The 26464-nt window shown below is 36.0% G+C and overlaps 3 protein-coding genes across 3 annotated transcripts in view; 1 reads left to right on the forward strand and 2 right to left on the reverse strand.

Annotated features, from left to right (window-relative positions):
* Positions 1–12167: 12167 nt before the first annotated feature.
* LOC135682275 (endosomal/lysosomal proton channel TMEM175-like) lies at positions 12168–17121 on the reverse strand. The gene has a single exon (XM_089113137.1). The coding sequence runs from the start codon at positions 16899–16901 to the stop codon at positions 15333–15335; it is 1569 nt and encodes a 522-aa protein (XP_088969263.1). The 5' UTR covers positions 16902–17121; the 3' UTR covers positions 12168–15332.
* On the forward strand, positions 12200–14916 carry LOC135682277 (uncharacterized). The gene is made up of 2 exons (XM_065197095.2): positions 12200–12340; positions 13574–14916. Exons 1-2 carry the CDS (start codon positions 12238–12240, stop codon positions 14506–14508), a joined length of 1038 nt encoding a protein of 345 aa, XP_065053167.2. The 5' UTR covers positions 12200–12237; the 3' UTR covers positions 14509–14916.
* Positions 17122–18393: 1272 nt separating the features above from the next.
* Positions 18394–26464, reverse strand: part of LOC135682273 (integrin beta-PS) — a 32687-nt gene continuing 24616 nt past the window's right edge. Inside the window, exons 16-27 of the mRNA XM_065197088.2 lie at positions 25948–26035; positions 25640–25710; positions 25183–25245; positions 24318–24390; positions 23755–23836; positions 23061–23176; positions 22204–22290; positions 21942–22059; positions 21172–21279; positions 20454–20575; positions 19850–19906; positions 18394–18920 (exon numbers count right to left, since the gene is read on the reverse strand). Of these exons, the coding sequence (XP_065053160.2) occupies positions 18852–18920; positions 19850–19906; positions 20454–20575; positions 21172–21279; positions 21942–22059; positions 22204–22290; positions 23061–23176; positions 23755–23836; positions 24318–24390; positions 25183–25245; positions 25640–25710; positions 25948–26035 (1054 nt within the window). The 3' untranslated portion in view covers positions 18394–18851. The remainder of the gene's footprint in view (positions 18921–19849; positions 19907–20453; positions 20576–21171; positions 21280–21941; positions 22060–22203; positions 22291–23060; positions 23177–23754; positions 23837–24317; positions 24391–25182; positions 25246–25639; positions 25711–25947; positions 26036–26464) is intronic.

A 26464-nucleotide genomic window follows, 5' to 3' on the forward strand; every position in this document is an offset into this window, starting at 1 on the left:
TATTTCTTGCTCTGCTACACTATGATTCTGTCACACCATTTTATCTAAAACTGTACTTATTCGAAAATGCAGTAATTTTAGTTATATGATTCTTATTTTTATAGTTTTAAAGGTATGTGTAAAATGGTGATAATTGAAAAAGGAATGCATTGTGAGACAAAACTGCCAACATTTCTTTTATAAGTTGCAGATGACCTTATACATACAAAAGTCTTTTCTTCCAATGCTGTATTGAATGAATTTGAGGTGGTGTTCTTTCTAAAAAATCTTTGGATTTCATAATTATGTTAATGGGCAAATTACTTGCACCCATATGATTTTATATATCAGAGGCTGTAATATTGGCAGCAAAGGGGGACCTTTGCCTGGTTTTGTTTTTAAAAAAACACCCTATATCAGTGATTTTTTCTTAAATCCAAAAGGTAACCCTTTTTCGGTTTCAATTTTCACTGTCCGTGGTTTGCGGAAAAACCACCCCTCTTCTCAGATGTTTTCCTGAAAGCTTGGGTAAACCATTGAATGAGAGTGGACTCGTCGGGTTTTAACATGAAATTTTTTCGACTGATGAAGCTATGATGTTTGTTTGACGAGTTTATTTGCCTTGTGTTGAATTTCCTTACATGCTTTTAGTCTTTTAATTACGTATTCGGAAGTAAAAGTGACTTTTTTATTACTACTGCGTAAAATCCATTGCAGCAAGAAAATGAAATGGGAGCTATGTCACTAGAAATTGGGGCAGTTGTTTTTGATACTTCAAGTTGTTTATTGTGTTTTCTGGAGAGAAACATTTTGGTTTTTTTCTTTATAGGCAATTAACTCTTTCCCTCAAACAACACACGGAAAACTGACCATCAATGAGAGCCTTTTGCATAACATCAACAACATGCATAATATAAAGATCCAACTAATCTTGAAAAGGCCACTTTCATCCTTTTCTCCTCCTATCAAATCATAAGAGCTCTGGGCCCTTTCCCTTTTGTTCCTGAATTTTAATGGCTTCTACACTGCTCTTAATATAGAAAAGATAAACTTTATGTTTGTATCATCTATTGAATCATCTAGTATGTTAGAAGCAAATCTAAAATATAATGAAAAGAATGTCACAAGCATCCCTATCGGTACAAAACCATATCATGTCTCAAACAATAACATTTTAAACTTGACTTGAAATTTTTCATAGTGTCACCAATTCAAACAATTTTTGGAGGTATTACATGCACTTCGAATGTATCCAGTTTCAAATAACGAGTGCGAGTAAAATTTGTAATGCAATGTTTTCAAGTTTCAAAACTATATAGAAAATACTTTTTGAGATTACCATTCTTCAACTGACAGGTAAGAGACAGAGTTTACTTTCAAATAAATCAAATCTCTAGCTTTCGGATCAAAGGATGATAAATTCTTATGATTTATATATGTTAGATTTATGATTTATGTATGACAAAATATATGTTAGAGTTTCGTTATTTTACATCGAGAAGTGAATAAAGAAGTGGGTGAGAGCACGAAAGCGTAAGATAACATGTTGTGAGTCTTGTACATGCTACATTCGAGTAAATATTTTAATCTTTCTCTGCTTATTGAAAATTGTATATTTGGATAGTTAGTGTGAATTAGTTAGATATAACTAGAAAGGAAGCAGCTGTCAAAACGTTTATGTCAATCATTGCTCCAAATGAAGCCCTTTCACAAAATGGTCTAAAATCCTCTTAAAAATTAACAATGAAACGAAGGGCAAATTTTGGACAAAGGTATCAAACAAGTAGGTAATTAAATGATATGAACTACTTCAGGTAAGCGATATGAAATACTAACATTTCGTCTGTTCGCTCCTCCTAAAAGCCGTTAAGTTGAATTATCCAGAGGTTACAAGAAATTGGTTTTTCAGATATTTCTTGAGACCCAATGAGAGGTTTTTGAAATAATTGAGATTTTCGGGATGAAAATATAAATATTTAGGTTTTTTAGTCTTGAAATATAAAATGACTTATTTAACTGAATACCTCTTTAGATGTTGTGTGAGAATTATCAATTTGATAACAGCATTGACTCATGTGACTATTGATCTGTAGAGCTGTTTAGATACCATATTACGCTGGATTGTTCTTTTAAATATTGCAACCTTTTTAGGGGTTCAAAAGGCTTTTCATACTTCACGGAATGTATGCAAGTGTACAAGTGACGAAATAGACCTCGTTTTGGAAATTTCTCCAAATTAAATTATACGACTTTTTTAAGCTCAGATTTAGTTTTATCACAATTGATTTAGGCTGGATACAATTTTTCATTTTGTTTGTGCTTGTAATTTAGATTTTATTGAGAAATGAAGTTTGAAAATTTGCAAGGAATTTGACCGCAACAATCATTCCGGGTGAAACTTTACCCCCGTAGTCGCAAATCACGGTCAATCTCTTAAAAAATTTTTATCTTAATGTCGCCATAAAATCAATATAGTGAGCAATATCACAATGAAAATTTCCAAGTAGACTAAAATCATTGCTCTTAATCCGAATCTGAAGTCAAAAATTTTGTACAAAAGAATTTGAAGATTTTTTCAAATGGAGGTCGTACCCTTCTGGTTGTACCCTCCACACAAGAGATTTTGATTATTAGTTTTGGTACATATATGTTTCGAATTTATTTAGTTGTTTCCATGAACAAAATAAAGATAAATATTTCATCCGATGTCCTTAGATTCCCCACAGAGGCACTGGAAGCTTCAAGATGCGGTGGGGGCAGGAACTGCAGAAAGGGCACCTGGGGGTATCAAAGTTTGCCGTCGAAACAGATCGGGAATTGTCCTTTAGCCAATGACGAAGCCTGGTTGTAGGTGAAGACCCTTTCTAGGTTAAGAAGGTCGGCAGTCTGGAGCGGGACCCTAGGGAATTTTCGCATTGTTACGCTCAAAGACTCATAATGGGAGAACATCCATAAAAATACATTTCAGTCAATACTACAGACAAACGTCATTCTCGGAAATTCATTTAACCCAACATCAACCATCAGGGGTGGCTAGAACCTGGCTACGATGATATAGATATAATTTTCTGGCTTAGTTGTGTGTAGTGCCGCCGAGAGGTTTCGGAGGCCTTGCTGCAGAATCGAAAGGGGAGACTCTTTGCGAGCGAAGGGTGCAGAAAAATTTTGGCGACCATGCCCCTAAATTATCACAAGATTCATTTCAGAATGTCTTACTAATTGCTTTCACCGAAGGGCAATTCACTCTTGCCAATAGCGTACGAGATTTTCCCTGAAACAAAAGGATTTTTGGGGATTTCCAGATAAAACAATAGGATTCCCACGAAAGGTGTACGAGATTTTTTGAAGTGATTTTCCCCTCGGCTTTCACAAACTGGAAACCTCAAGGCCCATGGCCAATTTTCCATCGCTACCACCTTTCGGTAACTCTTGTTGTGAGCTTGTTTTTTGATGTTTCTAAAAGCAGATCGAAAAGAAACATTTTAGATCATCAACCCAAAAGGTCACCCCTTTGCTCATTTCGTATATTCAAGGGCTCTTTTTGGTTATGCAGTTGGCAAAAAGAGCAACTCGGTGAACTGCAAAGGGGCAGGTAAGCTAACATTTTGGGGAAAAGGGAGTACGTGCCCCCTGTGCCCCCATGGCTCCTTCGACTTTGCTTGAATTTAGGACCTCATTGATGCCTTGATTGATATATCAAATAGATGTTAGTCAGCGTTGGTAACAATCTGAAATCTGTTCAGCATGATCATGAAGGTTGAAGAGTTGTCAACGAAAATACTTTGCGTGTACAAATTTCTTTGCAAATCGATTTTCAGTTCTCATTAATATGGAAAATATTGACTTTTGTCTTGCACGAAGATATTAAGAGATGCTTGAAACCTAAATTTCATTAGCATTCAAAATATTTATACGAATTAATACGAATTAATATTACTCTGAAATCAATTTCTTGATAAAAGGGCACTTTGCTGCCCCCGTGCTGCCCCTGTGCTGCCCCTGTGCTGCCCCCGTGCTGCCCCTGTGCTGCCCCCGTGCTGCCCCCGTGCTGCCCCTGTACCACTAGGCCAACGGAGGCCCCTGCCCCCGTAGCTCCGGTGCCCTTGATTCCCCACAAAAGTACCAAATGATCACCACAGTTCCAAAGAGAATGAATTCTCTATTTATACCCAAGTACGGGGCCCTTTGGCTTTTTTCTGAATAAATTCTTTATACATTTTGAATATATTTAGCTGCAAAGATTTATTTTGAAGACTCGGTCCATTTTTTATTGAGTCGGTCCAACTTTTCCTGAGACCTGAAGGCAGAATGGAGCATTTGAAAATTTCGAAATACTTTGTTTGATAATTTTTAAAAATGAAATAATTGCAAGATATCATCATTAAATATGGAATAATGTCATCCCCCCTTATAGGGCCTATTTCTTTACCATCACGATGAATGATATTGCACGATAAAAAGCCTCGCTGAGATGTTTTAAATGCTTGAAATTTGTACTCTGCCGTTTACCAACAAAATCATACGTCAGGGGCGTCACTTGAGGGGGTATGAGGGGTGGTTCAGCCCCCCTCCCCCCCCAACCACGAAAGTAGGACATTTGCCCTGCCTTCAGGTGTCACGAAAAGTTGGACCGACTCACATACAAAATTGACCGAGTCTTCAAAACCGATCTTTGCAGCTACAAATATTGAAAATGTTTGAAGAATAAGTGCATAAAAAAGCAAACGAATTCCGCACTTGGGTAAAAATATAGAATTAATTCTCTTTAAACTGTGGAATAATTTGGTACTTCTAAGGGGAATCTAAGGACACTAGATGAAATATTTATCTTTGTTTTGCTCAACTTATTTTTTGGGAACAACTAAAAAAACTTGAAAAACATACATTTACCAAAACTGATAGTCTTAAGTCTTTTGCGTGGAGGGTACAACCTGAAGGGGCCAGTTATAGATATGCCTGGGAGAGACAATGAGCTTGAAGGATTTTTGAAATTTGAATTTCAGGATATCTTCTTTGGCTCTACTAACCACCAAGAGCCCTAACAATCAGCAAATTCAGTTTTTTAATGGATTTATCATACTACGTACAGTCGTACTATTATTCCTAGTCACCTATAGTCTTAGGTGCATTCAATAGAAAGAAATAATGAAATCAACTCTTACGATGTTCTCAAGAAGAAATCATAATAAATGCTGCAGATTGACTACATAATTCTAAAGAATGTATATTTATAGACAGGGAATTTTGCATAACCATCTACCAACCAGCCTAACCGAAATTTTTAAGGTTTAAATCATTAAGCCTTGGGAACCTTCTGGCAGAAGACCGGAAGTCACGTCCACGTTACAAGCTTTTATGATGGTATCATCAGATTTGAAAATTTTTCATGCTTGCAGCGAAGCGACTACTGGTCAATTACCAGAATGCTTCCAAGGCTTAAAAAGATCAGTGGCCTTTACTTTTATGATTTAAACTTCCATCCAGTTGGAAAAAAACAGTGGGAGTGGACCAAATTCTCTTCACTATTGCGCGTTCGTGGCTTTTCATAATATTGCCTTATAGTTTGATCGCGTAACTTTTAATCACTTTAGCATTACTTATTGGCGCCATACTGAATTCAAAGATATGAGTAGAAACAACATTTTCAAGATAAGAATAACTTTTCGGTGAACATGTTGGCTACCGATGAAAAAATTAAAGAATGAACAATAGCTTTTTGAATATTATTATCAGCAAATCAATCCTGCATCTTGAATGGCTTACAAAACAGTGGTTTAGTGGTCTTGAGAATAATTTCTTGTAAGAATATGTGGAACAAGCAATATAGATAAAAACATGTTTATATCTATTTCGTTGAAATAAAATAAGCCAAAAGTATTTGCGGTAGATTTTATGCTATTGTTATTTTTTCCTAAACGTGAAGTATGAAAAGCCTTTTAAACCCCTAAAAGTTTGAAAAAATTAGAAGAACAACCCAGGTGTAATATGGTTGGTATCTTAACAGGTCTACAGATCAATAGTCACTTGAGTCAATGCTGCTATCAAATAGATAATTCTCACACAACATCTAAAGAGGTATTCGGTTAAATAAGTCATTTCATATTTCAAGACTAAAAAACCTAAATATTTATATTTTCATTCCGAAAATCTCAATTATTTCATATTTCAAACACCCCTTATAGGGCCTCTTAATTTGTTCTCAACTTTTGACAAATTTCTAATGTGAAATGCTAGTGTGTATATCGAAAGTGTATTGAAGAAAATGAGCGCATGCTCTTTGAATCCAGGATGGAGGGTTGCCTCACTCATTGAAAAACTTTTTCTTGCTCGACTCCCCAAGGTTAGGCAAACGCATCGGTGAACTTGTGGACACACTAAGCAAGGAACTAAGCGGGAACAACTTGCCTTAAGAAGTATTTTAGTGTTATGAGAACTGAGGGCCAGTTCCCAACATTCCCAACTTTTGCCAGGGCAATTTTTTTCTGCAGGGCAAATATGCAGCCACCCCCCACCCAATAAAAAGTGTGAAGTGATGCCCCTGGCGGAGATGATTGTCGCTTTTTTCTTGAAAGTGTCATGCAAACTACATCCAGCATATTCTTAGAAGCCAAAGAATTTTACCATCTATAATCTATTAGATTGTAGTCTATAGTTTGTCAATAAACATAACTGCTTTTTGAGTTTAGTCAGTTTGATCAGTTTGATCAGGCTTTCTTTCTGGTATCTCTTCTCTTTTGACAAGGGGGTCATGATATAAGCAATTTTACATTTTCTCTCTGTCCCGAGAACCTCCGTGATATTTTCACTAAAAGACCCCATCTAAAGGTAGCACCATAATGTTTCATGTTCCGAAAGTTAATCTAGAATATGCAAAGCGACACTTCTCTGCCATAGATAACTGGAATTATAACCCGGAAATCGTCAGAAAAGATTCTTCTTTCAATTCAAGAGTGGTCTCAGACATTTTGAATCTAAGGAACCCCAAACAGAACCCTTTAGAGCAGTAACGTACTTTTCTATTTTTAGTTGTAACATGTTATCTGAACGATACTTTATTCAAATACATTCCTTGATTTCTTTATTCAGCTAAAACGTAACTTGTATAAACATTGATGAAAACGAAAAAGTTTACCGTAAGTCCTCGAACTAGCACCCCTCCCCTACAAATAACCCCCAATTGCCTAGACAGCAAAAGTTATATCCCAATATATCTGCATTATATCCCCCTGGGCTTATTCGAGAATTTACCGAGGGGGGGTTACGGCTTTTGGACATCCTAGCTAGCTTCCGCTTCTTTGTTTATCCAGAAGCTTTGATGGGAATGAAAATCTTGTGTCTTTGTAGGAACATCCAAAGTTACATCAAAAGCTGTTGAGTGAGACGAACTGCTTTTTCATTCGTAAGGTAAGTGTGTTTTTATTTATGGTTACACTCTTTTTTATGATAAACTGGCTATAAGAAACGAGTACTGGACAGTCAGAAAAATTTAAGAACTTCAGTACTCGAAGGAAAAAAATTCAGAAACTATTAAATCGCGATAAAACTGAGAACAACGAAATTTTGTAAAGTCCAACAACATGATTATTCAGACGGCCTTTCTTGAAGTGAAAAAAAGGTCACGAACATTTCATAACATAACATTAAGAAACTGGAGTACTCAACATCGACCTTTGTTTTTTATAAAAAAATGAGTGTCATTATTCAAGCTCGAAAAACTTTTTTGGCCCCTCTTCTTTCAAATACGTTTCGCTGGCCCGGCAGATACATAAAATCCGACAATTTCGGACGATCTAACTGTTGGACAGAAATTATTTGTCCGAAATCTTAGCTATGTCCCCGTTATGTTCAAAAGTTTTAAATTCTGAAATATAATTCAATATAATAAATATAATACAAAGAAATATATTTCAGTCAATGCAAAAAAACATTTCATTTATATGGGCAAATAATTTCTAGGGGGGGGGGGGGGGGTGAATTTCTGGATATTATTTTAGACAGTTCTGATTCCTGGCCTCGTATTCATCTTCAATCTCATTAGCATATTATTCAATACTTTTTCTATCAATTTTTCTCAAATCGCTAATACCAAAAAGGAGTGTTTCATCAGCAGTCAGGGGTGCAGTCAGGGGTGCAGTCAGGGGCGTCACTTCATATTTTTTGTTTGACTGTATTTTTGCCCTGCGGAAAAAACTTTGCCTTGCCAAAAGTTGAAAAATCCATAAAGGAAAATGAAAACCAAAGAGGGTTTAAAGATACATTATTGTCAAAGAATGATAAATTGCGTTGTTTTTTATTCTAAGACGTCACATTTTTGCTTTAACAAATTTTTGATAATTTGCTTTAGACCACTGTGGTCAGGTTGCGGTTCTCCTAGGAAAAACTTATCTTAGGACGTGCTGAGGAGAGGGGGTTTCTGGGGGGTCACTTGAATAAAATTTCTAGGTAATAATCCAGCCTTTCCATTGCCACAAACTGTCATCAATAGATACAATAATGGCAAAAGTCTATGAATGAAATGAGGTAAAAGCAGTTTGAGCCTTTGACTGCCTGAGTGTTGAAAGTATTTTAAGAATTTCTCACTTTTGTGGGCTTGGGCTAAAGAAGTTAACAGGCTTCTAAATATTTGCAACATTGTGTCGATTGTGATCGAATCTAGTTAACGAATTAAACGTTTTTTGTTTTAAAATTCATGAGAAATTTTAATTTTCAGAAATTGTTGTGTTAAGGTATCAGTTATACTCAAATTATTTCAAATAGCAAACAGAAGTAAAATCCACCAGACAATGACCTTGATTGGTATATTCATAAGAGAAGTGAGAAATTAGATTTTCCAACAACAATCTAACAAGCATTTATACTTCTTTCATAAATTTTAACATAACATAACGACATGTGAACTGAAATAAATAAATCTTTTGATATATTCAGATATTCTTATGTTTATTTAGCTTTAAATTCTTTCTTTTCAAAAGAAATTGATTAGATAAACATAGACAACAGTGTTAAAGTACCGACAAGACCAGAATTTTTCCGACAAAATAGCAGTTAAGCTGTACGGGGGGTTTGTCCTCTCTGACCCGCCTTTATCTACACCTCTGCCACCAGAGCAGTTTAGCCACTATAGCAATTTTAGTAACAAAACTGCCATCATAGAAATTTTAACAACCAAAATAGCCACACGAGCAATTTAAGCAGTGGCAGAAAATCAGTCTTTCATTTGGGGGGGGGGGCAGGCCTACAATTTTCCGACAAGATAACATCTCGGATCATGTCTCGGCCCAGCTTTTTTGCCAACCCGTTGCCGCCATCTTTACTCCCCATGTGAGGACCGCAATTCTCCGGCCGAAACAATAGAGCGGGCTATCTAGCTCCATTATATCTATGGTGATTTCAAATCGTAGCTAAAATTCTGAGAAATAATTTCTTTGCACCAATTGAGGTCGCTCCTCTTTTCTTCTGATGTATTGAAATTTGGAATTGGCGATAGGTTATATTTTTCATTGAGAACGTAACCCTTCACCAAGAAAGAAAAGATCTTCAAAGAAGCGCAGCCATATCAGTCTTTCTTCGTTAAGTTGTTTTACGCTCAAGATAGCATTTCGCATTATTTGGGCGAAGCCACCAGTAGCGACTACTGGTGACCAGTAGTCGCTACTGCTAATATACCCTAGGTACCAGACCCACTCTTTGAAAAATATCTTTCTAACTATCTGAATAGTGGGGGCATGTACCCCCTGTGTCCCCTGTGCCCCTGGTTCCTTAGTCTATGAAATCAAGCAATTCTTCGAAAAAGAAACCGGGGTTGCCATATCATGTTTAGAACAAAATGAAATGGTTGCCAACCCTGAAAAGTTCCATGCTATAATGCTTAGGAAAAACAAGACAAATACCAGTGGAGAACAAATAAACATTAATGGCAAAAAATAAGATAGATCTGAAGGATCATTGGTATTTTTAGCCGTTAAGTTGGATTATAAACTTGATTTTGACCCACATATTTCGGGTTTATTGGTTTCAAGGAAAAAAAGATTCTTGTTCAGAGCTTTATATATTCTATTTTCAGTAATTGTTACTTAGTCTGGTACTTTTCATCTCCTGAATCATTACAGAAAATTGAACAGTTGAAAGAATGTGCCTTAATATTTCTCTTTAATGATCATACTAGTTCGTATAACGATTTGTTTTAAATCAGACAATAGCACGATGATTGTTACTTTTCAACGAATTATTTGCATTGAAATATTTTAAACAGTAAAATAGTTGAGCCCACCTTTAATGCAGAGTATTTTCAAACGACAGTCATCAAATTATTCATTAAGACATCCAAATAACCTAGCCCAGGTTAGAACTAATCAATCAACATTTGGATCTAAAATCCTAATGTTCATAAATTTGGAAGGACCTACCAAACGAGCTATAATCTGAAGAGAACTTGAAAGTTAGAAAATCTAGTAAAACAATGGAACGGACCAGATTGCAAATTTATTGCCTTTCGAGCCTGCCGGTCAATGCAATTTCATCTTGACTTAGCATCCATAACTTTTATATATATATATATATATAATCAATATATTAATTTGAAGCAATGGAGCTATGTTATAATTAATAAATGTGTTAAATATGTTAGCCTTTCATTACACATATGATATCTACATATTGGTGGCTACAGTTTACATCGAATTAGAATAGAATTTGCTTACTTTTTAACAGCATTGTTTTTTACTACGTTTTCTCTGATGGTTAGCGCCACCTCGTGTGTGGTTTTATTCATTATTCGAGGGCATAGCTTCTACGTGTAGTAGGATTAATACTTTGTTTATCACACTATTGTTGTACTATCACACTATTTGTGGCTGGGGGTTGGTGGGGGGGGGGGGGGTCTATGGTATTTGAGGATTTAAGGTATTGGTGATATTCGATCCATTAAAGCGAACCAACGGTGAACTAGAAATACGGTGAACCGTATTTCCTCTAATGAACGCCGCCCTCTGATAAACGCCGCCCTCTGATAAACGCCGACCTCTGATAAACGCCGCCCTCTGATAAACGCCGCATCTTGAAAAGCGGCGTTCATTACAAAACACACCACTATGCGAAAGCTATAAAAGTTTCGAAGACTCTGACGGGGGCAGGGGTATTGACATTCCTTGACATTTCCATAACGTGATGACGTCCTTTGTAAACTTTCAAAAATTGTGCACACAATCTTTATCACGTGTTTTGGGAAAAGAAAACGTTGTTTAAAGTCTGTTTTTTCATCGCATTTTTCATTTGAAAAACTTTTTATTTTGTATTAAACGCCGCCCTCTGATAAACACCGCCCTCTATTAAGCGCCGCATCCAAAATTGGAGTTGGTAATAAACACCGCGGCGTTCTTTAGAGGAAATACGGTATGCAACAACGATCGATTGAAAACAAGATAAATTACTAGAAAAATGGAAACTGATCTGAGAGTGCGCCGTAATCCCTGCGCGGCAGCCCTGTGGCTCCATTGGCACTATGAGACCGTGTTCCTCTATGCGCACTCGTCACATCAACCAATGAAGGATACATAAATAGATTTATCTACATTTATCTAAAATGGTTTCTTATTTTATGATCCTGTATACTTTGTAAGTATACTTCGAATGTTTAAATTTGATTCTAGCCAAGATTTTCGCAGTTTTAAGGTTGTAGTTTATGTGCAAACGAATCCAGGTCAATTTGTTTTGTACTTTTTGACTGCATCGGTTCGGTAAAAAAAAGTTTAATTTTTTTAAAAGAGAGAGGATAAAAGTCCCCAAATTTTCCAATAAAATTGAAACACGGTTTTTAGAAAACTTGCAGAGGCACGTCATCTAGATTAGCCTCTGACCTTTTTTAGAAGTCACAGGTGAAAAGCTATCATTTCACGCCAAATCACCCAAAAGGCCAGGCGTGCCACTAGCATCAACTAGATTACAAGCAATAACTAAAAGTTTTGAGAAAGGTTGGGTAGCACAGATAACTGTCTGTTGGAAATTTGAGCTCAACAGCCCTTTCAAATTAAGATGTGTTCATGTTTGAATTTTCACGCAATGACCATAATGATACTAAAAATAGCAACAGTTGCCATTTATAATCTCTGGTTTGAAGCATCAAGCTGTTTTTATAAAAAATAATAACTTTCTGTTTATGCTGTTTTTTGAAATTTTTAAAACTCTTGTAGCTGGAAGCAAAGCATACCAGTTTGTGATGTTCTGATAAGATGTTTGAAACTCAGTTGTCCCTAAATCACAATGATGACGATCAGCAGTCTATTCAAGAAGATTTTCTTTGGGACCTGTGTTGCTGTTTTACTTGCGCTAGTACTGCTCTGCAATTTTTCAAGTTACTTCACAGGTACTATTAGTAACTTTTCCTAACAGTGATTAATCTTTGTATTACGTATACTTTGTAAGTATAGTGTAGTTAGATTTAAGGATGTCATGATACCATATCAGTCAGGTGACCTTCAAATACTGAAAGGGCACAATCAAATCTTAAGGTGCATTGGTACTTATGCACCATAATGGATATAAAGTTATTAATGAAGCAAAATCAAAACGTCTTATGAACAAGTTTTTTTTTGGATTTTTTACCTCCCATTCCTGAGAGTGCAAGACCTTGGAAGATGACCAAAATATGTCCAAGTTTCTGGTTGGATGACTCTTGCTTTTGTCAGCTTTGTTTTGACCTATATGTCCTTTGACCTCTAACCTAGCTGAAGAGCCCCATTGAGAAAAATATCTTCCTGAGCACACAGTTATTGAACAATTTGTGGAAGTCTCATTCACAACTGTCAGCCTTACTTGAAAACATCCAAGCTTATTCATCAATTTTTTTAACTCTTAAGGCTCCACAGTTACCTACAGCACAAGGCTAGGATATTATATTTGCTTTAGGAAGTTTCATTCCAACAAAGTATTGTGGAGCCTGGTGCTAATAACATATGAAGGGCCCTTGTTTGTAAATTTTCATTAGCCAAAATTATTCTTTAATTTACCTTTCATCAAAATTCTAAAGCCTCAAAAGATGTGCCCTGTAACTTCCTATTTAAAGAAGATTTGCTAATATATGTTTCCAGATTTTTTCTATTGAGAACAACATTGCATATAGCAAAGTTGCCAGTCTGGTGTTCAGATGTATTACAGGCGATAGGCCTACATTTATATGACATTATCATTATAAATATATTTTACATGGAAATGGTCTGTTTCTGAATAACACTATTTTTAATTTAGGTATTTTATAAGAATTTATTTTCCAAAACAAAAATTGAGTGGGTTTTTTCCACAAAATATATGTTGCTAGCTTGACTCTTTTTTCTTAATCTATCTGTTGTATCAAATTTACTCTATATAATTATGACTGTCTCCATGCAAGTAAAAAAATGCCATGTTGGCAATGGGTTGTCTGTTTTCTGAATATCTCTTTGAAATTTACTGCTTGTATGATATTTGCTTTCTGAATTTAACTGATAACCATTAAAATAATGCTCATTTTTGTATATTTTCTCAAGTTCAAAATACAATTTCATTAAATATCACTTTTTTCAAGTTCATTTGTAATGGATAGAAAACACTTTTCTTGTAGAGCAATGGAAAGGAAACATGTTTAAACAAATAGCATACAAAAAGAGCAACAAGTTTCCAGCACCAGTGTTGATGCCACATCAACCTCTTGCTGGAGTACTCCTGTCAGTGAACTTTAATCATCCGTTTTACAGTGTCATACCTCTCCTTAAAGAATATTATGAACCAGTTTTTGAAAAAATAATCTTTTGCGGACCTGAGAAGAGTTCTGAGTTTAATGTTGTAGTTATTGAAGGCAGCAGAGGGCATTATGGTTATATGTGTATAGCTGAAGCAATTAAGAAGTACCCAAACTACCTTGGCTACTTATATGTAAACGATGATATGGTTGTTAACTGGTGGACCTTAGTACAGAAGCCTAGAGACAGAATTTGGTATGGTAAAGATATTATCAATGAGGCAGGAGCCAATATGGATATGCCTGCACCTTGTTGCTGGCACTGGTGGAACGATGTTGGTGCTTTAGAAAATTGCAGGAAAGCTTTTGATGCCCTAAATTCAACATCATCATGGAAAGAAAAGAAACATTTTGAGATATACTCCAACAACACAGGTGGCATTCGCTTATGTGTTAGAGCATGGTCAGATTTCATGTATATACCCCAAAGGCTGGCACAGTCATACCTAACTTTCTCAGAATCTTTCTATAGATACCAAGTTTTTCTTGAAGTTGCTGTATCAACAATTCTTCTTATGCTTGATGCAAAAAATAAGATAGTAAATTTGGATGGAGCATATCTTCCTGACACATATGGAGATATCGATTTCTCAGATGGAAATATTTTTGCAGATAATTATGACACAAAGAGGAGCTTTTACCATCCAGTAAAACTTTCAGTTGAAGGAAGGGCATTATCTCTATTCAAGAACACCATTATGAGGAAAAGTATACAGTGCGTAAAAAATTTAGCTAGAAATGCTACACTTATATGTTAATGTCTCTGGAGTTAATTTAAGATAGATTTGAGGCAAAAATGTACACGATTGTGAGAAAATATTTTCCAAATATTATTCCAATAATTCTAAATCAGTTAATTGCAAATTTTGTCAAATATTTTTGTGTCATCACAAGAAATGTAGGGAAATTGATGCTTCTAATTCTAATCAGAATTCCCATTAAAAGTTGTGTTCTTTACTGCTCAGCTATAAGATACACTCTTGATGATTTTAGTGTGTAGAAATTATGATGTTAATATTTTGAGACGAAAACCCTAGAAAATAATGTAGAGTCAGTGAATAATATGCTAATCCATTTTTATTCATAAAGAAAGTCTGAATCCAGAGTTTTTTCACTTCTTCTTTTCTGTTTACTGTATTTCCTCTAAAGAATGCTACGGCATTCATTACAAAATCCAAATTTTAGAAGCGGTGTTCAATAGAGGGCAGTGTTCATTAGTGGAAATACGGTATTGCTACCCTATTTGTCTCCTGGATCTGGCCATTGGCAACAAAATAATGAAAGTAGTGTACCATGTGGTGGTCACATAAAATTTATTTGGAAACTCAACAATTAAAAATGAATCTTTAGGCTCTTGGGCAAAGGCTATCCAATTTTCTCTGCAAAAGAGCCATGAGGACATTGTTCACTCTCCCAAAGCAGGTAGAGATAATGATTTATGTGGAGGCATTTAAAGAACATGTTAGTCCTGGGTGGATGATTAAATTGTCCTAAGTGTCTTGTTGTTTCATCCAGTTACATAAAGTATTCCTTTTCAATGTATATTCTATTTAGAGGAATTTTGCTTTTTAATTAGCAATTTTCATTCTGCTGAAATACCATCATCTTCTCCTTCATCCTTTCTTGACAAACAAACAGCCTCTGGTGACAAACACACAGCTTCTGATTTGGGTGACAAACACACAGACTCTGATGTTTGATCATTTACCAGATCTGTTTCTGTATTGCTATTGCCAATACCCCTCTCTTCAGTTGAATTTTCAATACTGCTTGGGTCAGCATCTGATGATCTCTGATTGCAGTGGCAAGCAAATGCTATTTTCAGAAGCACAAAGAGGACTGGAACAGCAACCAGGGAAACATGATAGACAATGAATGTAGCCTTATCTGTGGATATGCTAGTACAAAATGTGATGAAAGTGACCAATGGAACAATCAGGGTTTTTAGTAGCAAGTAAATGTGTGTGCGGTGGCCAGCAGAACCATTTGGTATGGCCCAAGGATGCATTAGACGATTTCTATTCCAGTATGCTAGCACAAAGAGTGTAAACTGCATGAAACCAGCACCAAATAAAATAACGCAGCTAAAACGAACAGCAATCTTCTCATTGTGGCTGACATGACCAGTGAATTTGTTAACCAATGTTGAAACAAATGGTGTACCAGCTAAAAATGCTAGAAAAAGGTTGTTGCAAAGATTCATGGCTGCTGTTAGTAACTTTATTTGATGTAGAATTGAATGGTGAACAAACCATAAAATAGCAACTGCAGTGAAGCATCCCATGTAACCAACAAACATTGGTCGCATATTTATCAAGGTCCTTCCAAGTCCATCTTTTTTAACAGCAGAATCTTTTGGAAAATCCTCAGTGGTTATGTCTAACACCAAGAGAGTAGCGACAATAGCAATTGCTGCATCTGAAAAATACTCAATTCTTTCCTTGTCAATCTTTCCTGCGAGAACGGCAATCCTTGACCTCCCCTCAATCGAGGGACAGCAATATCGTCTGTTGCAGTAAGCAAGCAACCGCCGAATTAATGGTGTAAATATCACACTGACAATCAAAACCCAAGAAACCACAACATCAAGAGCACTAAAGGCTGCCGCTAGAATGAACAAAGTGCAATTTATGCCGATCTTACCGAATATCTGCGCCTTCTTTACCCGCATTTCTTGTTGATCTAGTCGTTGAATACTTGAAGAGAGTAATCTGGGAGTAAAAAAAGCATAGCCGAACACGCAACTTTCTATTAATTCAAGTACCAAAAGTACGATACACGGAAGAACAACTGCAATTTCAGTCTGGCCATATTTTCCCTCAAGGGCAACGGTGAATGGCAAGAATGTTGTGAACATTAGGGAAATGAGTGTCATAACAACAATGAAATCATCAATTCTTGCGATCACCTTGAATCTAAGAATATGAGATTCCCATATTGTACAAATCACCAGAAAGCCCACGAGGAAAACCAATAATTGCGGATATTTTCTCAACAGGCCCTCTTTCAAGGTCTCATCTCCTTCGAGCTCGAACTTTCGGATTGGTATAACAAGCAATGTTGCTGCGGTAGCAAACACTGCATCGCTGAATCCTTGTAACCTTGCTGGTGAAACAATATCAGCTCTTTCAGACGACCTACATGGCTCCATTTTTTGTACTTTAAAATATATAAATCTTAAGAATTTTTCTTAAGTTTCGAAGAATGTTATTCTCACGCTCGTCCCAGCTAATGCAAAAACTCCTCAGTTGAGTCTGTTTATTTACTTCCTGTTCGTTTCTTGTGGCAAGAGAATAAGGTAAGCTGCTATTTTGGGGGAACCTCTTTTCCATAACGAAATCAACGACAAAATGGCTGCAAAATGACGTAGTTCTTCCATTTCTTTATGAAGCAGGCCAGTCGCTAAAGGGGGGCCATTGGAGCGTGACGGCCCCCTGTAAAAATAATTCCATTGTAAAAACTTTTTGAAATTTAAGGGTGCTTTGTTTAAATTTCCAAACTTGTCGGCAAATGGGAGTTGGAAACCCCCCTGGAGCACAATAGTTAGCGGCGGGCCTGATCAAAAGTAATCAGAATTTGTTTCTTGTTATCAGAATTATTTGTCTATTATCTGAATTTGCTGTTCGTAATCAGAATTTGTTATTCACAATAACAATTTTTGCAGATTTTTGTTTTCAAAACAATAAATTTGCGATTACAAAACAAAAGTTCCTAATTACAAAAAGCAATTTTAGAATGAAATGAACGAAAACTTGATGAACAAAGCAGGAAATTCCAAAGCTTCTCCCTGATACTTTGTAGTTGGTCTATAATCGTTTTACAAGCATCTTACTATATATAATTTCTAACAGACGAGCCACTCTGCCACAAAATCGACGCTGTTTGGGGACGTGTCATGAAGTATCTACGACAAGGGGCGAAGAATATGTGGCTTTATCCAAAAATGTGGATCAGTTTTGCGTATGGAGAGGAAGAAGGCAACAAGGAAAAGGACAAAAGTAAGCAGAGAGCAATACTTTCATGCTTTCAGAGAAAAATTGAGGCATCCAAGGAAAGTTCAAGCAGTTGTATAAGTTCATCTTCAGATTCTGACTGTTTATAACAATTTGAACTTTTCTTTTGCAGTCAATGACAGCATCATATAATTCTAAAACTTTTAGTTGGATTTGCTCAAAACTTTGCAAATATTTCTTGTGGCCCATTGTGAAGCATTGAAAATGTTTGGTGGCCCCGGCCTATATCCTCCGCCCCCTGTAGCAGATACTTTATGACACGTCCCTAACAAAATTGAATTTGTGACCTATCTTGAGAAAAAAGTTTGTCTTTATAATATTGCAAAACTCTTCAAAAGTGGAAACGAAGGGAAAAAGGGAGGTGGAGAATGGGAAATGCATGCATGCTAAGGTAAAAATTACCATTAGGTAAGTGTACCAAAACGTTCTGCCGTTGTTATAGATTACAAAAAGAAACAAGCTATTGTGTACAGTTCATTTCATCAATTTTATTTATTTATCTGCCTATAGGAAACATAGATTTGATGAAGTTTTTTGTGTTTAGCAAGTATGGCACGAAGATCACATTTCTCAGCCGAGGCGGAAAAGCATTCTAACAGTGAATTATCGCTCTAAATAACTCAAATTCAAGTTCAAGAGTATTTGTTGGAGAAGGAATTCTATAAGGTAAATAAACAGTTATTTTACAGTAACAAAACTTTTTTGGTTATTCTGTCTCATTTTCTTTTGAATGGAGCCTCTAGTACCTTTGTTGCTTCTTTGAACTGAGCAAATGCCATCAAAGATATCTTTGATTCCATCGAGGAAATCTCTTTGTTATACATGTTACTTATCATGCAATAGACTTTCTTTTTCAAATTTCATTCCATCTCTAAGATTTCAAGCATTACATATTCAAGACACATTCTATTTAATTTTCTAAACAGTCTACATAGTCTTTTATCAAATAATCTGCAATCTAGAATTAGTTTTTTTTTACTGGATACTTCTGGCATGAATATTCACATGTATTTCATTGCAACGAGTTTTTGCATGCTTGATCTTCTTTAGGATACGTTGTGCAAGATACAATTGCAAAAAAGACGTTTTTATTGCTTGCCGGCATAAGCTGGATTGTCGTACTTAGCTTTTGCGCCTTTATAAATCGGATTCTCCTCCTGCCAAAGAAGAAAAGGAGTAAATGAAACACAATGAGCCTCTGGTTTTGAAGTTAAATCATAGATTTTTCTTCCGTAACATCCTGTAATGTGAAACTGTACTGCCACTCTATGGTGACGGTCCCTTTTTGATAGCTGGCTGGCAAAGTTGTTAGTTGGTCGGTAAATGTACCCGGAATTAGGGTGAAAAGGACAGCACTGTCATCATATATGTCTCGCCTTTTTCTACATTTATAAATGCAAAGATTTTTTTTGTATAAAGAGAAATGTTGAATTCCTCCAGTTCTAAGCATGGTAATTTCAGGTTTATCACCAATGGCCTAAATTGTGATTTGAGTTGTTTGGCCAGTGAACTTAAGTCACTTTCTGGGCGGCCTTTTTCATCCTACTTCATATATTGAAATTTTTTAACCGATTTTTGAGATTTTGTGGTTTTCTTGATACTTATCGAATGAGGGTTAGGCAACTGCCTTATATTCATTTTTCTTAAGTAAAATTCAAAATCTAAAGCTGGCATACAACACAATTTAAATACGAACGCGATGGAGTTCGCAAACGAATCAAAAGGCAGAAATTATGTAATGGAACAAGAGGAAGATGATATCGTTTTCCTTAAATAGTTTAACTTGTCACTTCGAACCAACCATAAGTGCCACTAAAGTTTACAGAAATTCCATCTTCAAAGTCCTTGTATCCACAACATTTGCCGCACTGGCTGTGTTTTAAAATGATTTCTGTTTGAAGCTGACAGGTAGCATCTAAAATCATTTTTTTGCTAATTCATCAAAGCGCGAGTTATGCAACAAATGTTCCATTACATAAATAATCAACATTCAACTAAGTCTCATTATTAATTCATTTGTCTTATGCATGCTATTCATGATTGAGTGTGGGATATTCTGTGGCTACTACAAAATACCTTCACATACCTTATTCCATTTTGACTTAAGTCTATCTTTCTCAAACTTTGAGTATTCAAAACGATCCTGCAATAGAAGAAACAAAGAGTAAATTTATGCGTACCGAATCTGAAAATGCCAAAATACTGTCTTGAAGAAAGTTTAATTTTACTTCTGAATTCTTAAATTATTCATGATTGAAGAAACTTAAAAGCTCTTTTTCTGACAAGAAAGTGATGTCTTTTTATTCCAACCAATTTACGAAAGTTAGAAACTTGCATCTCCTTTAAAAGGAATCTGAAGAATTTAGAAAGGCTATGTTGCAAATTATAGTTTTTCATAGCCAAGTTTCTACCTGCCATTTCAACGAAATAATAAAGAGCGGACTCATGCTTTGTTTCATTAACCTATTATCGAGATGATTTAGTCACGTTTCTCGCCAGCATTCAAATAATTCTTCTTTAGTCAGTCGCTCAGTAAATTAATTTGGTTAGTGATGTATTTTAGCAAGAATTTAATGCAAATCTGTACCTATTCTACCGCTAAAATTGACTTTCTCGAGATAATGTTGTTTATTAATTAGCTAAAGCCATATCTTAAGCCCTTTTCTGTGACACAATAAAAAACAACGTACGTAAGTTGATACAAATAACTTCCAAATAAGAAGAGCAAGAATAGCTGCCAATAAGAGACCGCCGATTATTCCAAGCACAATCGCCAGCAAGTCTGGTTCACTTTTTATGACTTTTGGACATGCTGCAAAACAAGAAAAGTGACACAAACCAATTTTTAACAAAATATTTCTGCTTGAATAACGATTTCAAAGCTTGAACTTGCAAGATTTCAGGGATAGCACCGAAAGAAGGAATCAGAGCTATGGCCCCCGAACAATTTAGCAACATGAAAAAGATAAACATTTTTATCAACTAGAATAAGGCTGACAGAAGGAAAATTGTTTCCAAAAGGTTTATCTTGAATTATAAGTAATGCACTTGGTCGTAATCGAACTCCAGTATATGACATCAAAAGCAACGATCATTCCTCTTAGCCAAATGTCTCAATGGAATGATTGGTAACTTTTGAGGCTCTCACCGAAGATTTTCCTCGTATTCAAGGCAGTTTCTCTTCTGCCTCACCTAGGCAATTCTTTGTCAAAGCCATTAATCTTATACATCTATTCATTAATGCAGGACAGCTCAAAGCTGCAACTCCGAGCCTCACGCACAACACTGTCATAAGGCAATCGCAACATGGAACCTTTCTGCTCTGTAATCTTGGAGCCTGAAGCTCTACCTTTACTGTTGACAGACTGCTAAAAACGTAATTTTCATTAATTATATATTAATTCTTACTTTTCTTTGGATTTGCCCAAATAGTGAAGTTTCCAAAAGCATCTTCTCCAGCATAAAAAGAGATGTAGCAACCATCGTCATCTTGGAATTCACACTTTCGTGCCTGGCCTGAAAATTCGATTTTATTTCAATAAATCAGTTCCTAGGCAAGTTGCTTTACGTAGCATTTTCTCTCAGACCTTATACATGTAATAAAGCAAAAACAACTCTTGCTTCAAGGCGTTTCTTGTAAGGATTTTTTCTCAATCTCTTTGGCTGGATTCGTTAATATTGTTTATACCTTTCCTGTGCTTTAAGCGGGGAATAATCAGAAGAAAAGTTTCGGAAGACCAGCATTAATTTATCGTTCCGCTTCAAATAAATCTAATGCTTGCCAAAGCCATAAGAAAGTTGCCACGTATCGTATATGTTTATATGTGTTTCAATACCAATTTTTGGACAGGAGGGACGGGAGAACACTTTGGGGAATACTATTTTGACTTCTCCTTAAAATATCTAGTTGAATAGCTCCCCTCCTTCAAAATAGGCTCCGACATCTTTTGCAGGTATTGTGAAAATAGAAATGCTGAAAACTATTTTTCACAGCTTTCTCAAACTTAACATTCAAGTGGGGGTATTGTTCCTTTACGTTGAGAATAATCAATTTCTCTCTTAATGTCCCTAGGGGAAATCTAAGCCAACAAAAAGGGTGTCATGCTCAAGGGATTTGAAATACCGCGTGCAGATAACTGCATTGGAGTTAGAAGAAACAGAATGTTGAGAATACTTACGGGTTGCATTGCTCATAACGATTTTAACAGTGCAGTTATTGCAGATTGCTGGGTCTCCACGCTTGAAGACTTCACACAACACACAGTCGCGATTTTCCGTACAGTGGCTTTCACATGACTAGAATAATAGATTTGAAATACGATGAATTCTAATGCCACGCTACGATGTTGAATACATTCAGTTATAATTTACTCACTCTGAAGAGGATATATTTGTTATCAGTGCTGAAGAGTAAATACAGAGATAGGCATATCTATTTACCGGACACAGCTCGCAATGGGTTCCCTTGTACCCAGGCTCGCACTGACATTCACCACAGTTACACGTTCCATGACCACTGCACACCTCCTGAAATTGCAACAGAAAAAGAACAAGCTAGGCAAAGAAAGGTGAGTAATGCAAAAGCAATTGAATTTGGCTTTAAATGTTTGTTTTGTACAAGATGATAAAATTAATTTCAGCAAAACGTTTCGACGTATTTGGCTCGCTTTTGCTGTTATCGTTGCAGTTTTTGTACCATTTATGTGAGAGGACTACGTTTTTTTGGAATTTAATGTAAAAACGTATTCCAAAACAAAGACTAATGCTGAATTTTGTTGATTTGTTCTGGTTCACAATATCACCGTACTATACTATACGTACACATTGTACACGTCATGAGACGAGCCTCAAATTCGTTTGAACACAAGACCTACAAAAAACCCAAAAGTTGGCCAAACAAAAGCCACTAGAAACCGTGAAAATACAAGAGTGACGGCGCTTTGTCAAGGCTTGCTCTTGTCAACGGTAGCCTTGTTTCTGAAAGCAGAGCCCGTTCCACCGAAAAATGGGATGCGAAAAGGGAGGTGAGGTGAATTGAGGGGTTTTAGTTAAACTATTTTAGTTTATCATTTTATCTTGATGATATATATTTCATTCAGTTGTTGCTTTTATACCGGGCGATGGACTTTCAATTAGAAAACAATCTATGGCTTTTTGTATTTGTTAACAAACGCTATTTGAAATGGGCACTTCAGAAGGCCGCTGTACATATTGAATAAGATAGAGTGTACAAGCTAATGTCAAAAAAGAATTTCATTTGGAATCCAAGCATAACAATAACATTACGTGACAAGTACCCCGCCTTTCACGCAGTCTTTTGCCACTAGTGTGCAATTCTTCTGACCACAATTACTGCCTGTCCAGATCCCCTTGCAACGACATTTATTGCATTCACATACACCACGATCTGGGCCTAGGAGAAGTTGTAATAAACGTAAAATTAAACAACTTTTAGGTACATCATTTTGATGCGTCACTTCCCAACTCCAACTGATTGGCGTCCCGATTGTTCTCAACTCTAACTAACTACAACGCGTTCCGTACCAGGTACATTGCGTCACCTACCAGCTGTAGGTATCTCAGTTTACAGTCACTCTGCACGTCTTTGCAGCCAATGGCACAGCACACTGGGCTCATTTACCGATTCGAAAGGATGGATGGAGGGCTGGGTTGCCTCTACGGGGTTTTTAGAGATCGATTGTATGACAAACAGGGAATTGAACCCGGGTCGCTTACGCGGTAGTTCATAGACTATCCATTGAGCCAAAGCGGATTCTATTCAATTTTTAGAGAGCTGGAAAAGACTACCTATCGGTGCCTATTGGCAACTATGCATGACCATGGCTTGATTAACGGAATATACGGATTTACACATTTATGTCCAAATTAATACCTAAAAACTAAATTTAGGTTTAATAAAAGTTCTAAGCGCATTGAGCTTACCGGCCGTTAGACCTTTTCAATCGTTGCAAGGTTACAGAAAAGACTTACCTCCACACATTACACTATTGTGTGCGTCACATCCAAAATTCTTGCACTCGCAAAATGAGCCAGTAACCTTGTGTTCTGGATTCTAGAAAAGATTCCAGAAATGCATGCTTAATGTTTGTAACGCAAAAGATTTATTAGAAATTTTTTATAGGATTTATTAGAAAGTTTTTGATAAGAATTATTAGAAAATGTTTTAGAAGGCCGGCAGAAAGTATTTCGTAAAAAGTGACAATTTTACGCTTTTGTTCACTATCCGAGCAGAATACAAAACCATATGACGGTGTACAACGAGCATCAAGAAGTCGCTCATTTCATTTTTCCCACAATCCCTGTTTGATGTTATTTGTTGCTTTATTTTTACTTCTACTTACGATAATCTTCCTCGTTTTTATTGCCAATTTAAATAATTAATGTTTTTATTAATGATATACTGTAACAGGTCTAATCAACTTTTAAAGAACGACATTGTAAACCGCCATTTTTCATCCTTATTTTGTGAAATTTCAATCCTTCGGAATCTAATGGCAGATCTGAGGATAAATTGCTAATTGACAAATGCCTACTGGTTGCGTGAAACACTCGCATGTGCCACAAATGCAAGTTCCAATGTTGCTGCAAACAGTGTCAGTAGAATTGCTGTAAAATGAAGTATAATTTATGATAGTTTTTACAATAACACTATGTACAGTGGCGTAACGGAGGTATACGGGGCCCTAAGAAGAAAACAGATGGAGCCTCTATTTACGGACGGCAAGAGCTTCCCATTCAATAGTGTAGAGCGTAAAGTAAGATGTAACAATGACATTTTTTCTCGTTAACTGGGTTAAGGTGGGCGGGGGGGGGGGAGCTGAGTTAACGAAACATCAATTAAAGAAGCCTAAAAGTTTTTGCAGTTATAGTGAACTTGAGCGAAGTCTCAAAAAGATTGATATAAAAATCATTTAGGAGTCCCCTTTGTTTGGGGCTTTGTGTTATTGAATTAAGGTGCCCTAAACTGCATTACGCAACTATGTAATAAAGATTATTTCAAATAGTTGCTAATCTTTTTTAAAATTGGCCAGAAAAAAGTTACTCTGAATTTTTGAGGCTAGACCAGTCCATATATTGTTATAATGATACTAATAAATGTGCAAGTACATTGCAAGAACCTTCCAACTACATTTTGATATCATCAGTTGATCAATGAGCAGTGATAAAATAATGGGACCTGGGACCAATGCCCCTGTCATCAATTTGATATGAAAAGGACAGGTTCCCTCTTTTTCATTTATTTTAGCCAAATATAGGATACAGAGTATGTAGATAACTAGAAAACAGGAAGTTTCAATTGCATTTACCATACCAACAAAAATCCCAATTTTCAGTACTTCTAATATATATAAGCATGTAGATAATATAAATGGGTCTCAAGCAATATTTGCAACTCACTCAGCTTTGCATGTTGAATCGTCAACACGTGACTGGTCATCGCATTTGCAATCCGAACCAAATCTGTAAAATAATGTTTTTGCAATCAGGCAAAGGCCCAGCGCACAGATTAATCTACTTTGTAAGGAGAATTTACATTTAGAAAATTGTTTGAATTTCTAGCAAACTGAATTTGAGCTAGAATATGTAAAATATCAAAGCTTTATATTATGTAATACTAAAAATCAATGTGATGGCCTACAGTTATGTTAAGGAATACATCAGAAAATAATGGTGCGTTTGCGATGGCTAAAGTTTAGGTAGTGAAGAAATGCTTAATTTTCGACGGTTGTTTTATATTGAAAAAATCCATCTAGGTAAATTTCAAATAAAGCTATTATTAAAATACAGCTGATAATCTTAACAAATATGACAAACTGTATAGTATTATAGATTTATGGGTGCAAATGATAAGGACCTTCCAGGTTCACAAGAACATATCCCACAAGAGTAGTTCCCAGCAAAGCTGCATTTGGTGCTGTTTACTTCCTGAGAGAAAAAGCAAAAACACTTCAATTTTTAATGATCTGTGAGGAATGATAATACTTTCCGAGATATCTTATAATATTTGATAAAAATAGTCCTTTGAAAGCATTTATTTCACATATCAATGCCTAAAATGATATAGAAACTGTTAGGTGTTAGATATTGACACGGAGAATGTACATGACAAAACATCTATTTTGTGAAAAAATTTTAAGAAACGTTTATCCAAAAATTACTTACAACATTTGGTGCCTTTTCACAATCACATTCACACACAAAATTTGTTTCAACTTGCACTGCTCCAAAGCCAGCAATGTTGATATCAAAGCTACAAAAGGACATGTTCATATTGTACGGCATGCCCAAATTACAGTTTTTCTCGTCAAAAGTTGTTAAGACAAAGCTTGGTCTGCCCATGTACTTATAGCTGCAATGTGTGTATAAGACTTCACAACACAGCTTTTGCCATTTATAGATTTTTTTCAAATTGTATACTGGAATACTGGTGACATCTAATGAAGGTCAAAGACAAAAAGAAATATTGTGTTTGACCATCATAGCAGCACTTTGGAAATTGATCTTTTCATCGTGGAATGAGGTTTAATTTACTGGAAATTGAAAAAGCAAGCTCATTGAAAGCGAAAGACTAGGATTACGGTTTCATAATTAAAAACATTGACTTGAATAGCCTCGAAATGGCACAGGAGAATGGAACTGAGGACTCGTTACAAGACCTCAATGGTTAGGACTACCTATG

The sequence above is a fragment of the Rhopilema esculentum genome, chromosome 16 (genome assembly GCF_057945365.1).
Source record: "Rhopilema esculentum isolate cy_ngs chromosome 16, ASM5794536v1, whole genome shotgun sequence".
Taxonomy (NCBI): Eukaryota; Metazoa; Cnidaria; class Scyphozoa; order Rhizostomeae; family Rhizostomatidae; genus Rhopilema; species Rhopilema esculentum.

What these genes read in the sequence shown, in the direction of transcription:
- LOC135682277 (XM_065197095.2), top strand. Translation starts at nt 12,238, where the DNA reads ATGATGACGATCAGCAGTCTATTCAAGAAGATTTTCTTTGGGACCTGT. An exon ending in TTTTTCAAGTTACTTCACAG is followed by an intron (nt 12,341 to 13,573) that starts GTACTATTAGTA and finishes CTTTTCTTGTAG; the next exon opens with AGCAATGGAAAGGAAACATG.
- LOC135682275 (XM_089113137.1), bottom strand. Translation starts at nt 16,901, where the DNA reads ATGGAGCCATGTAGGTCGTCTGAAAGAGCTGATATTGTTTCACCAGCA.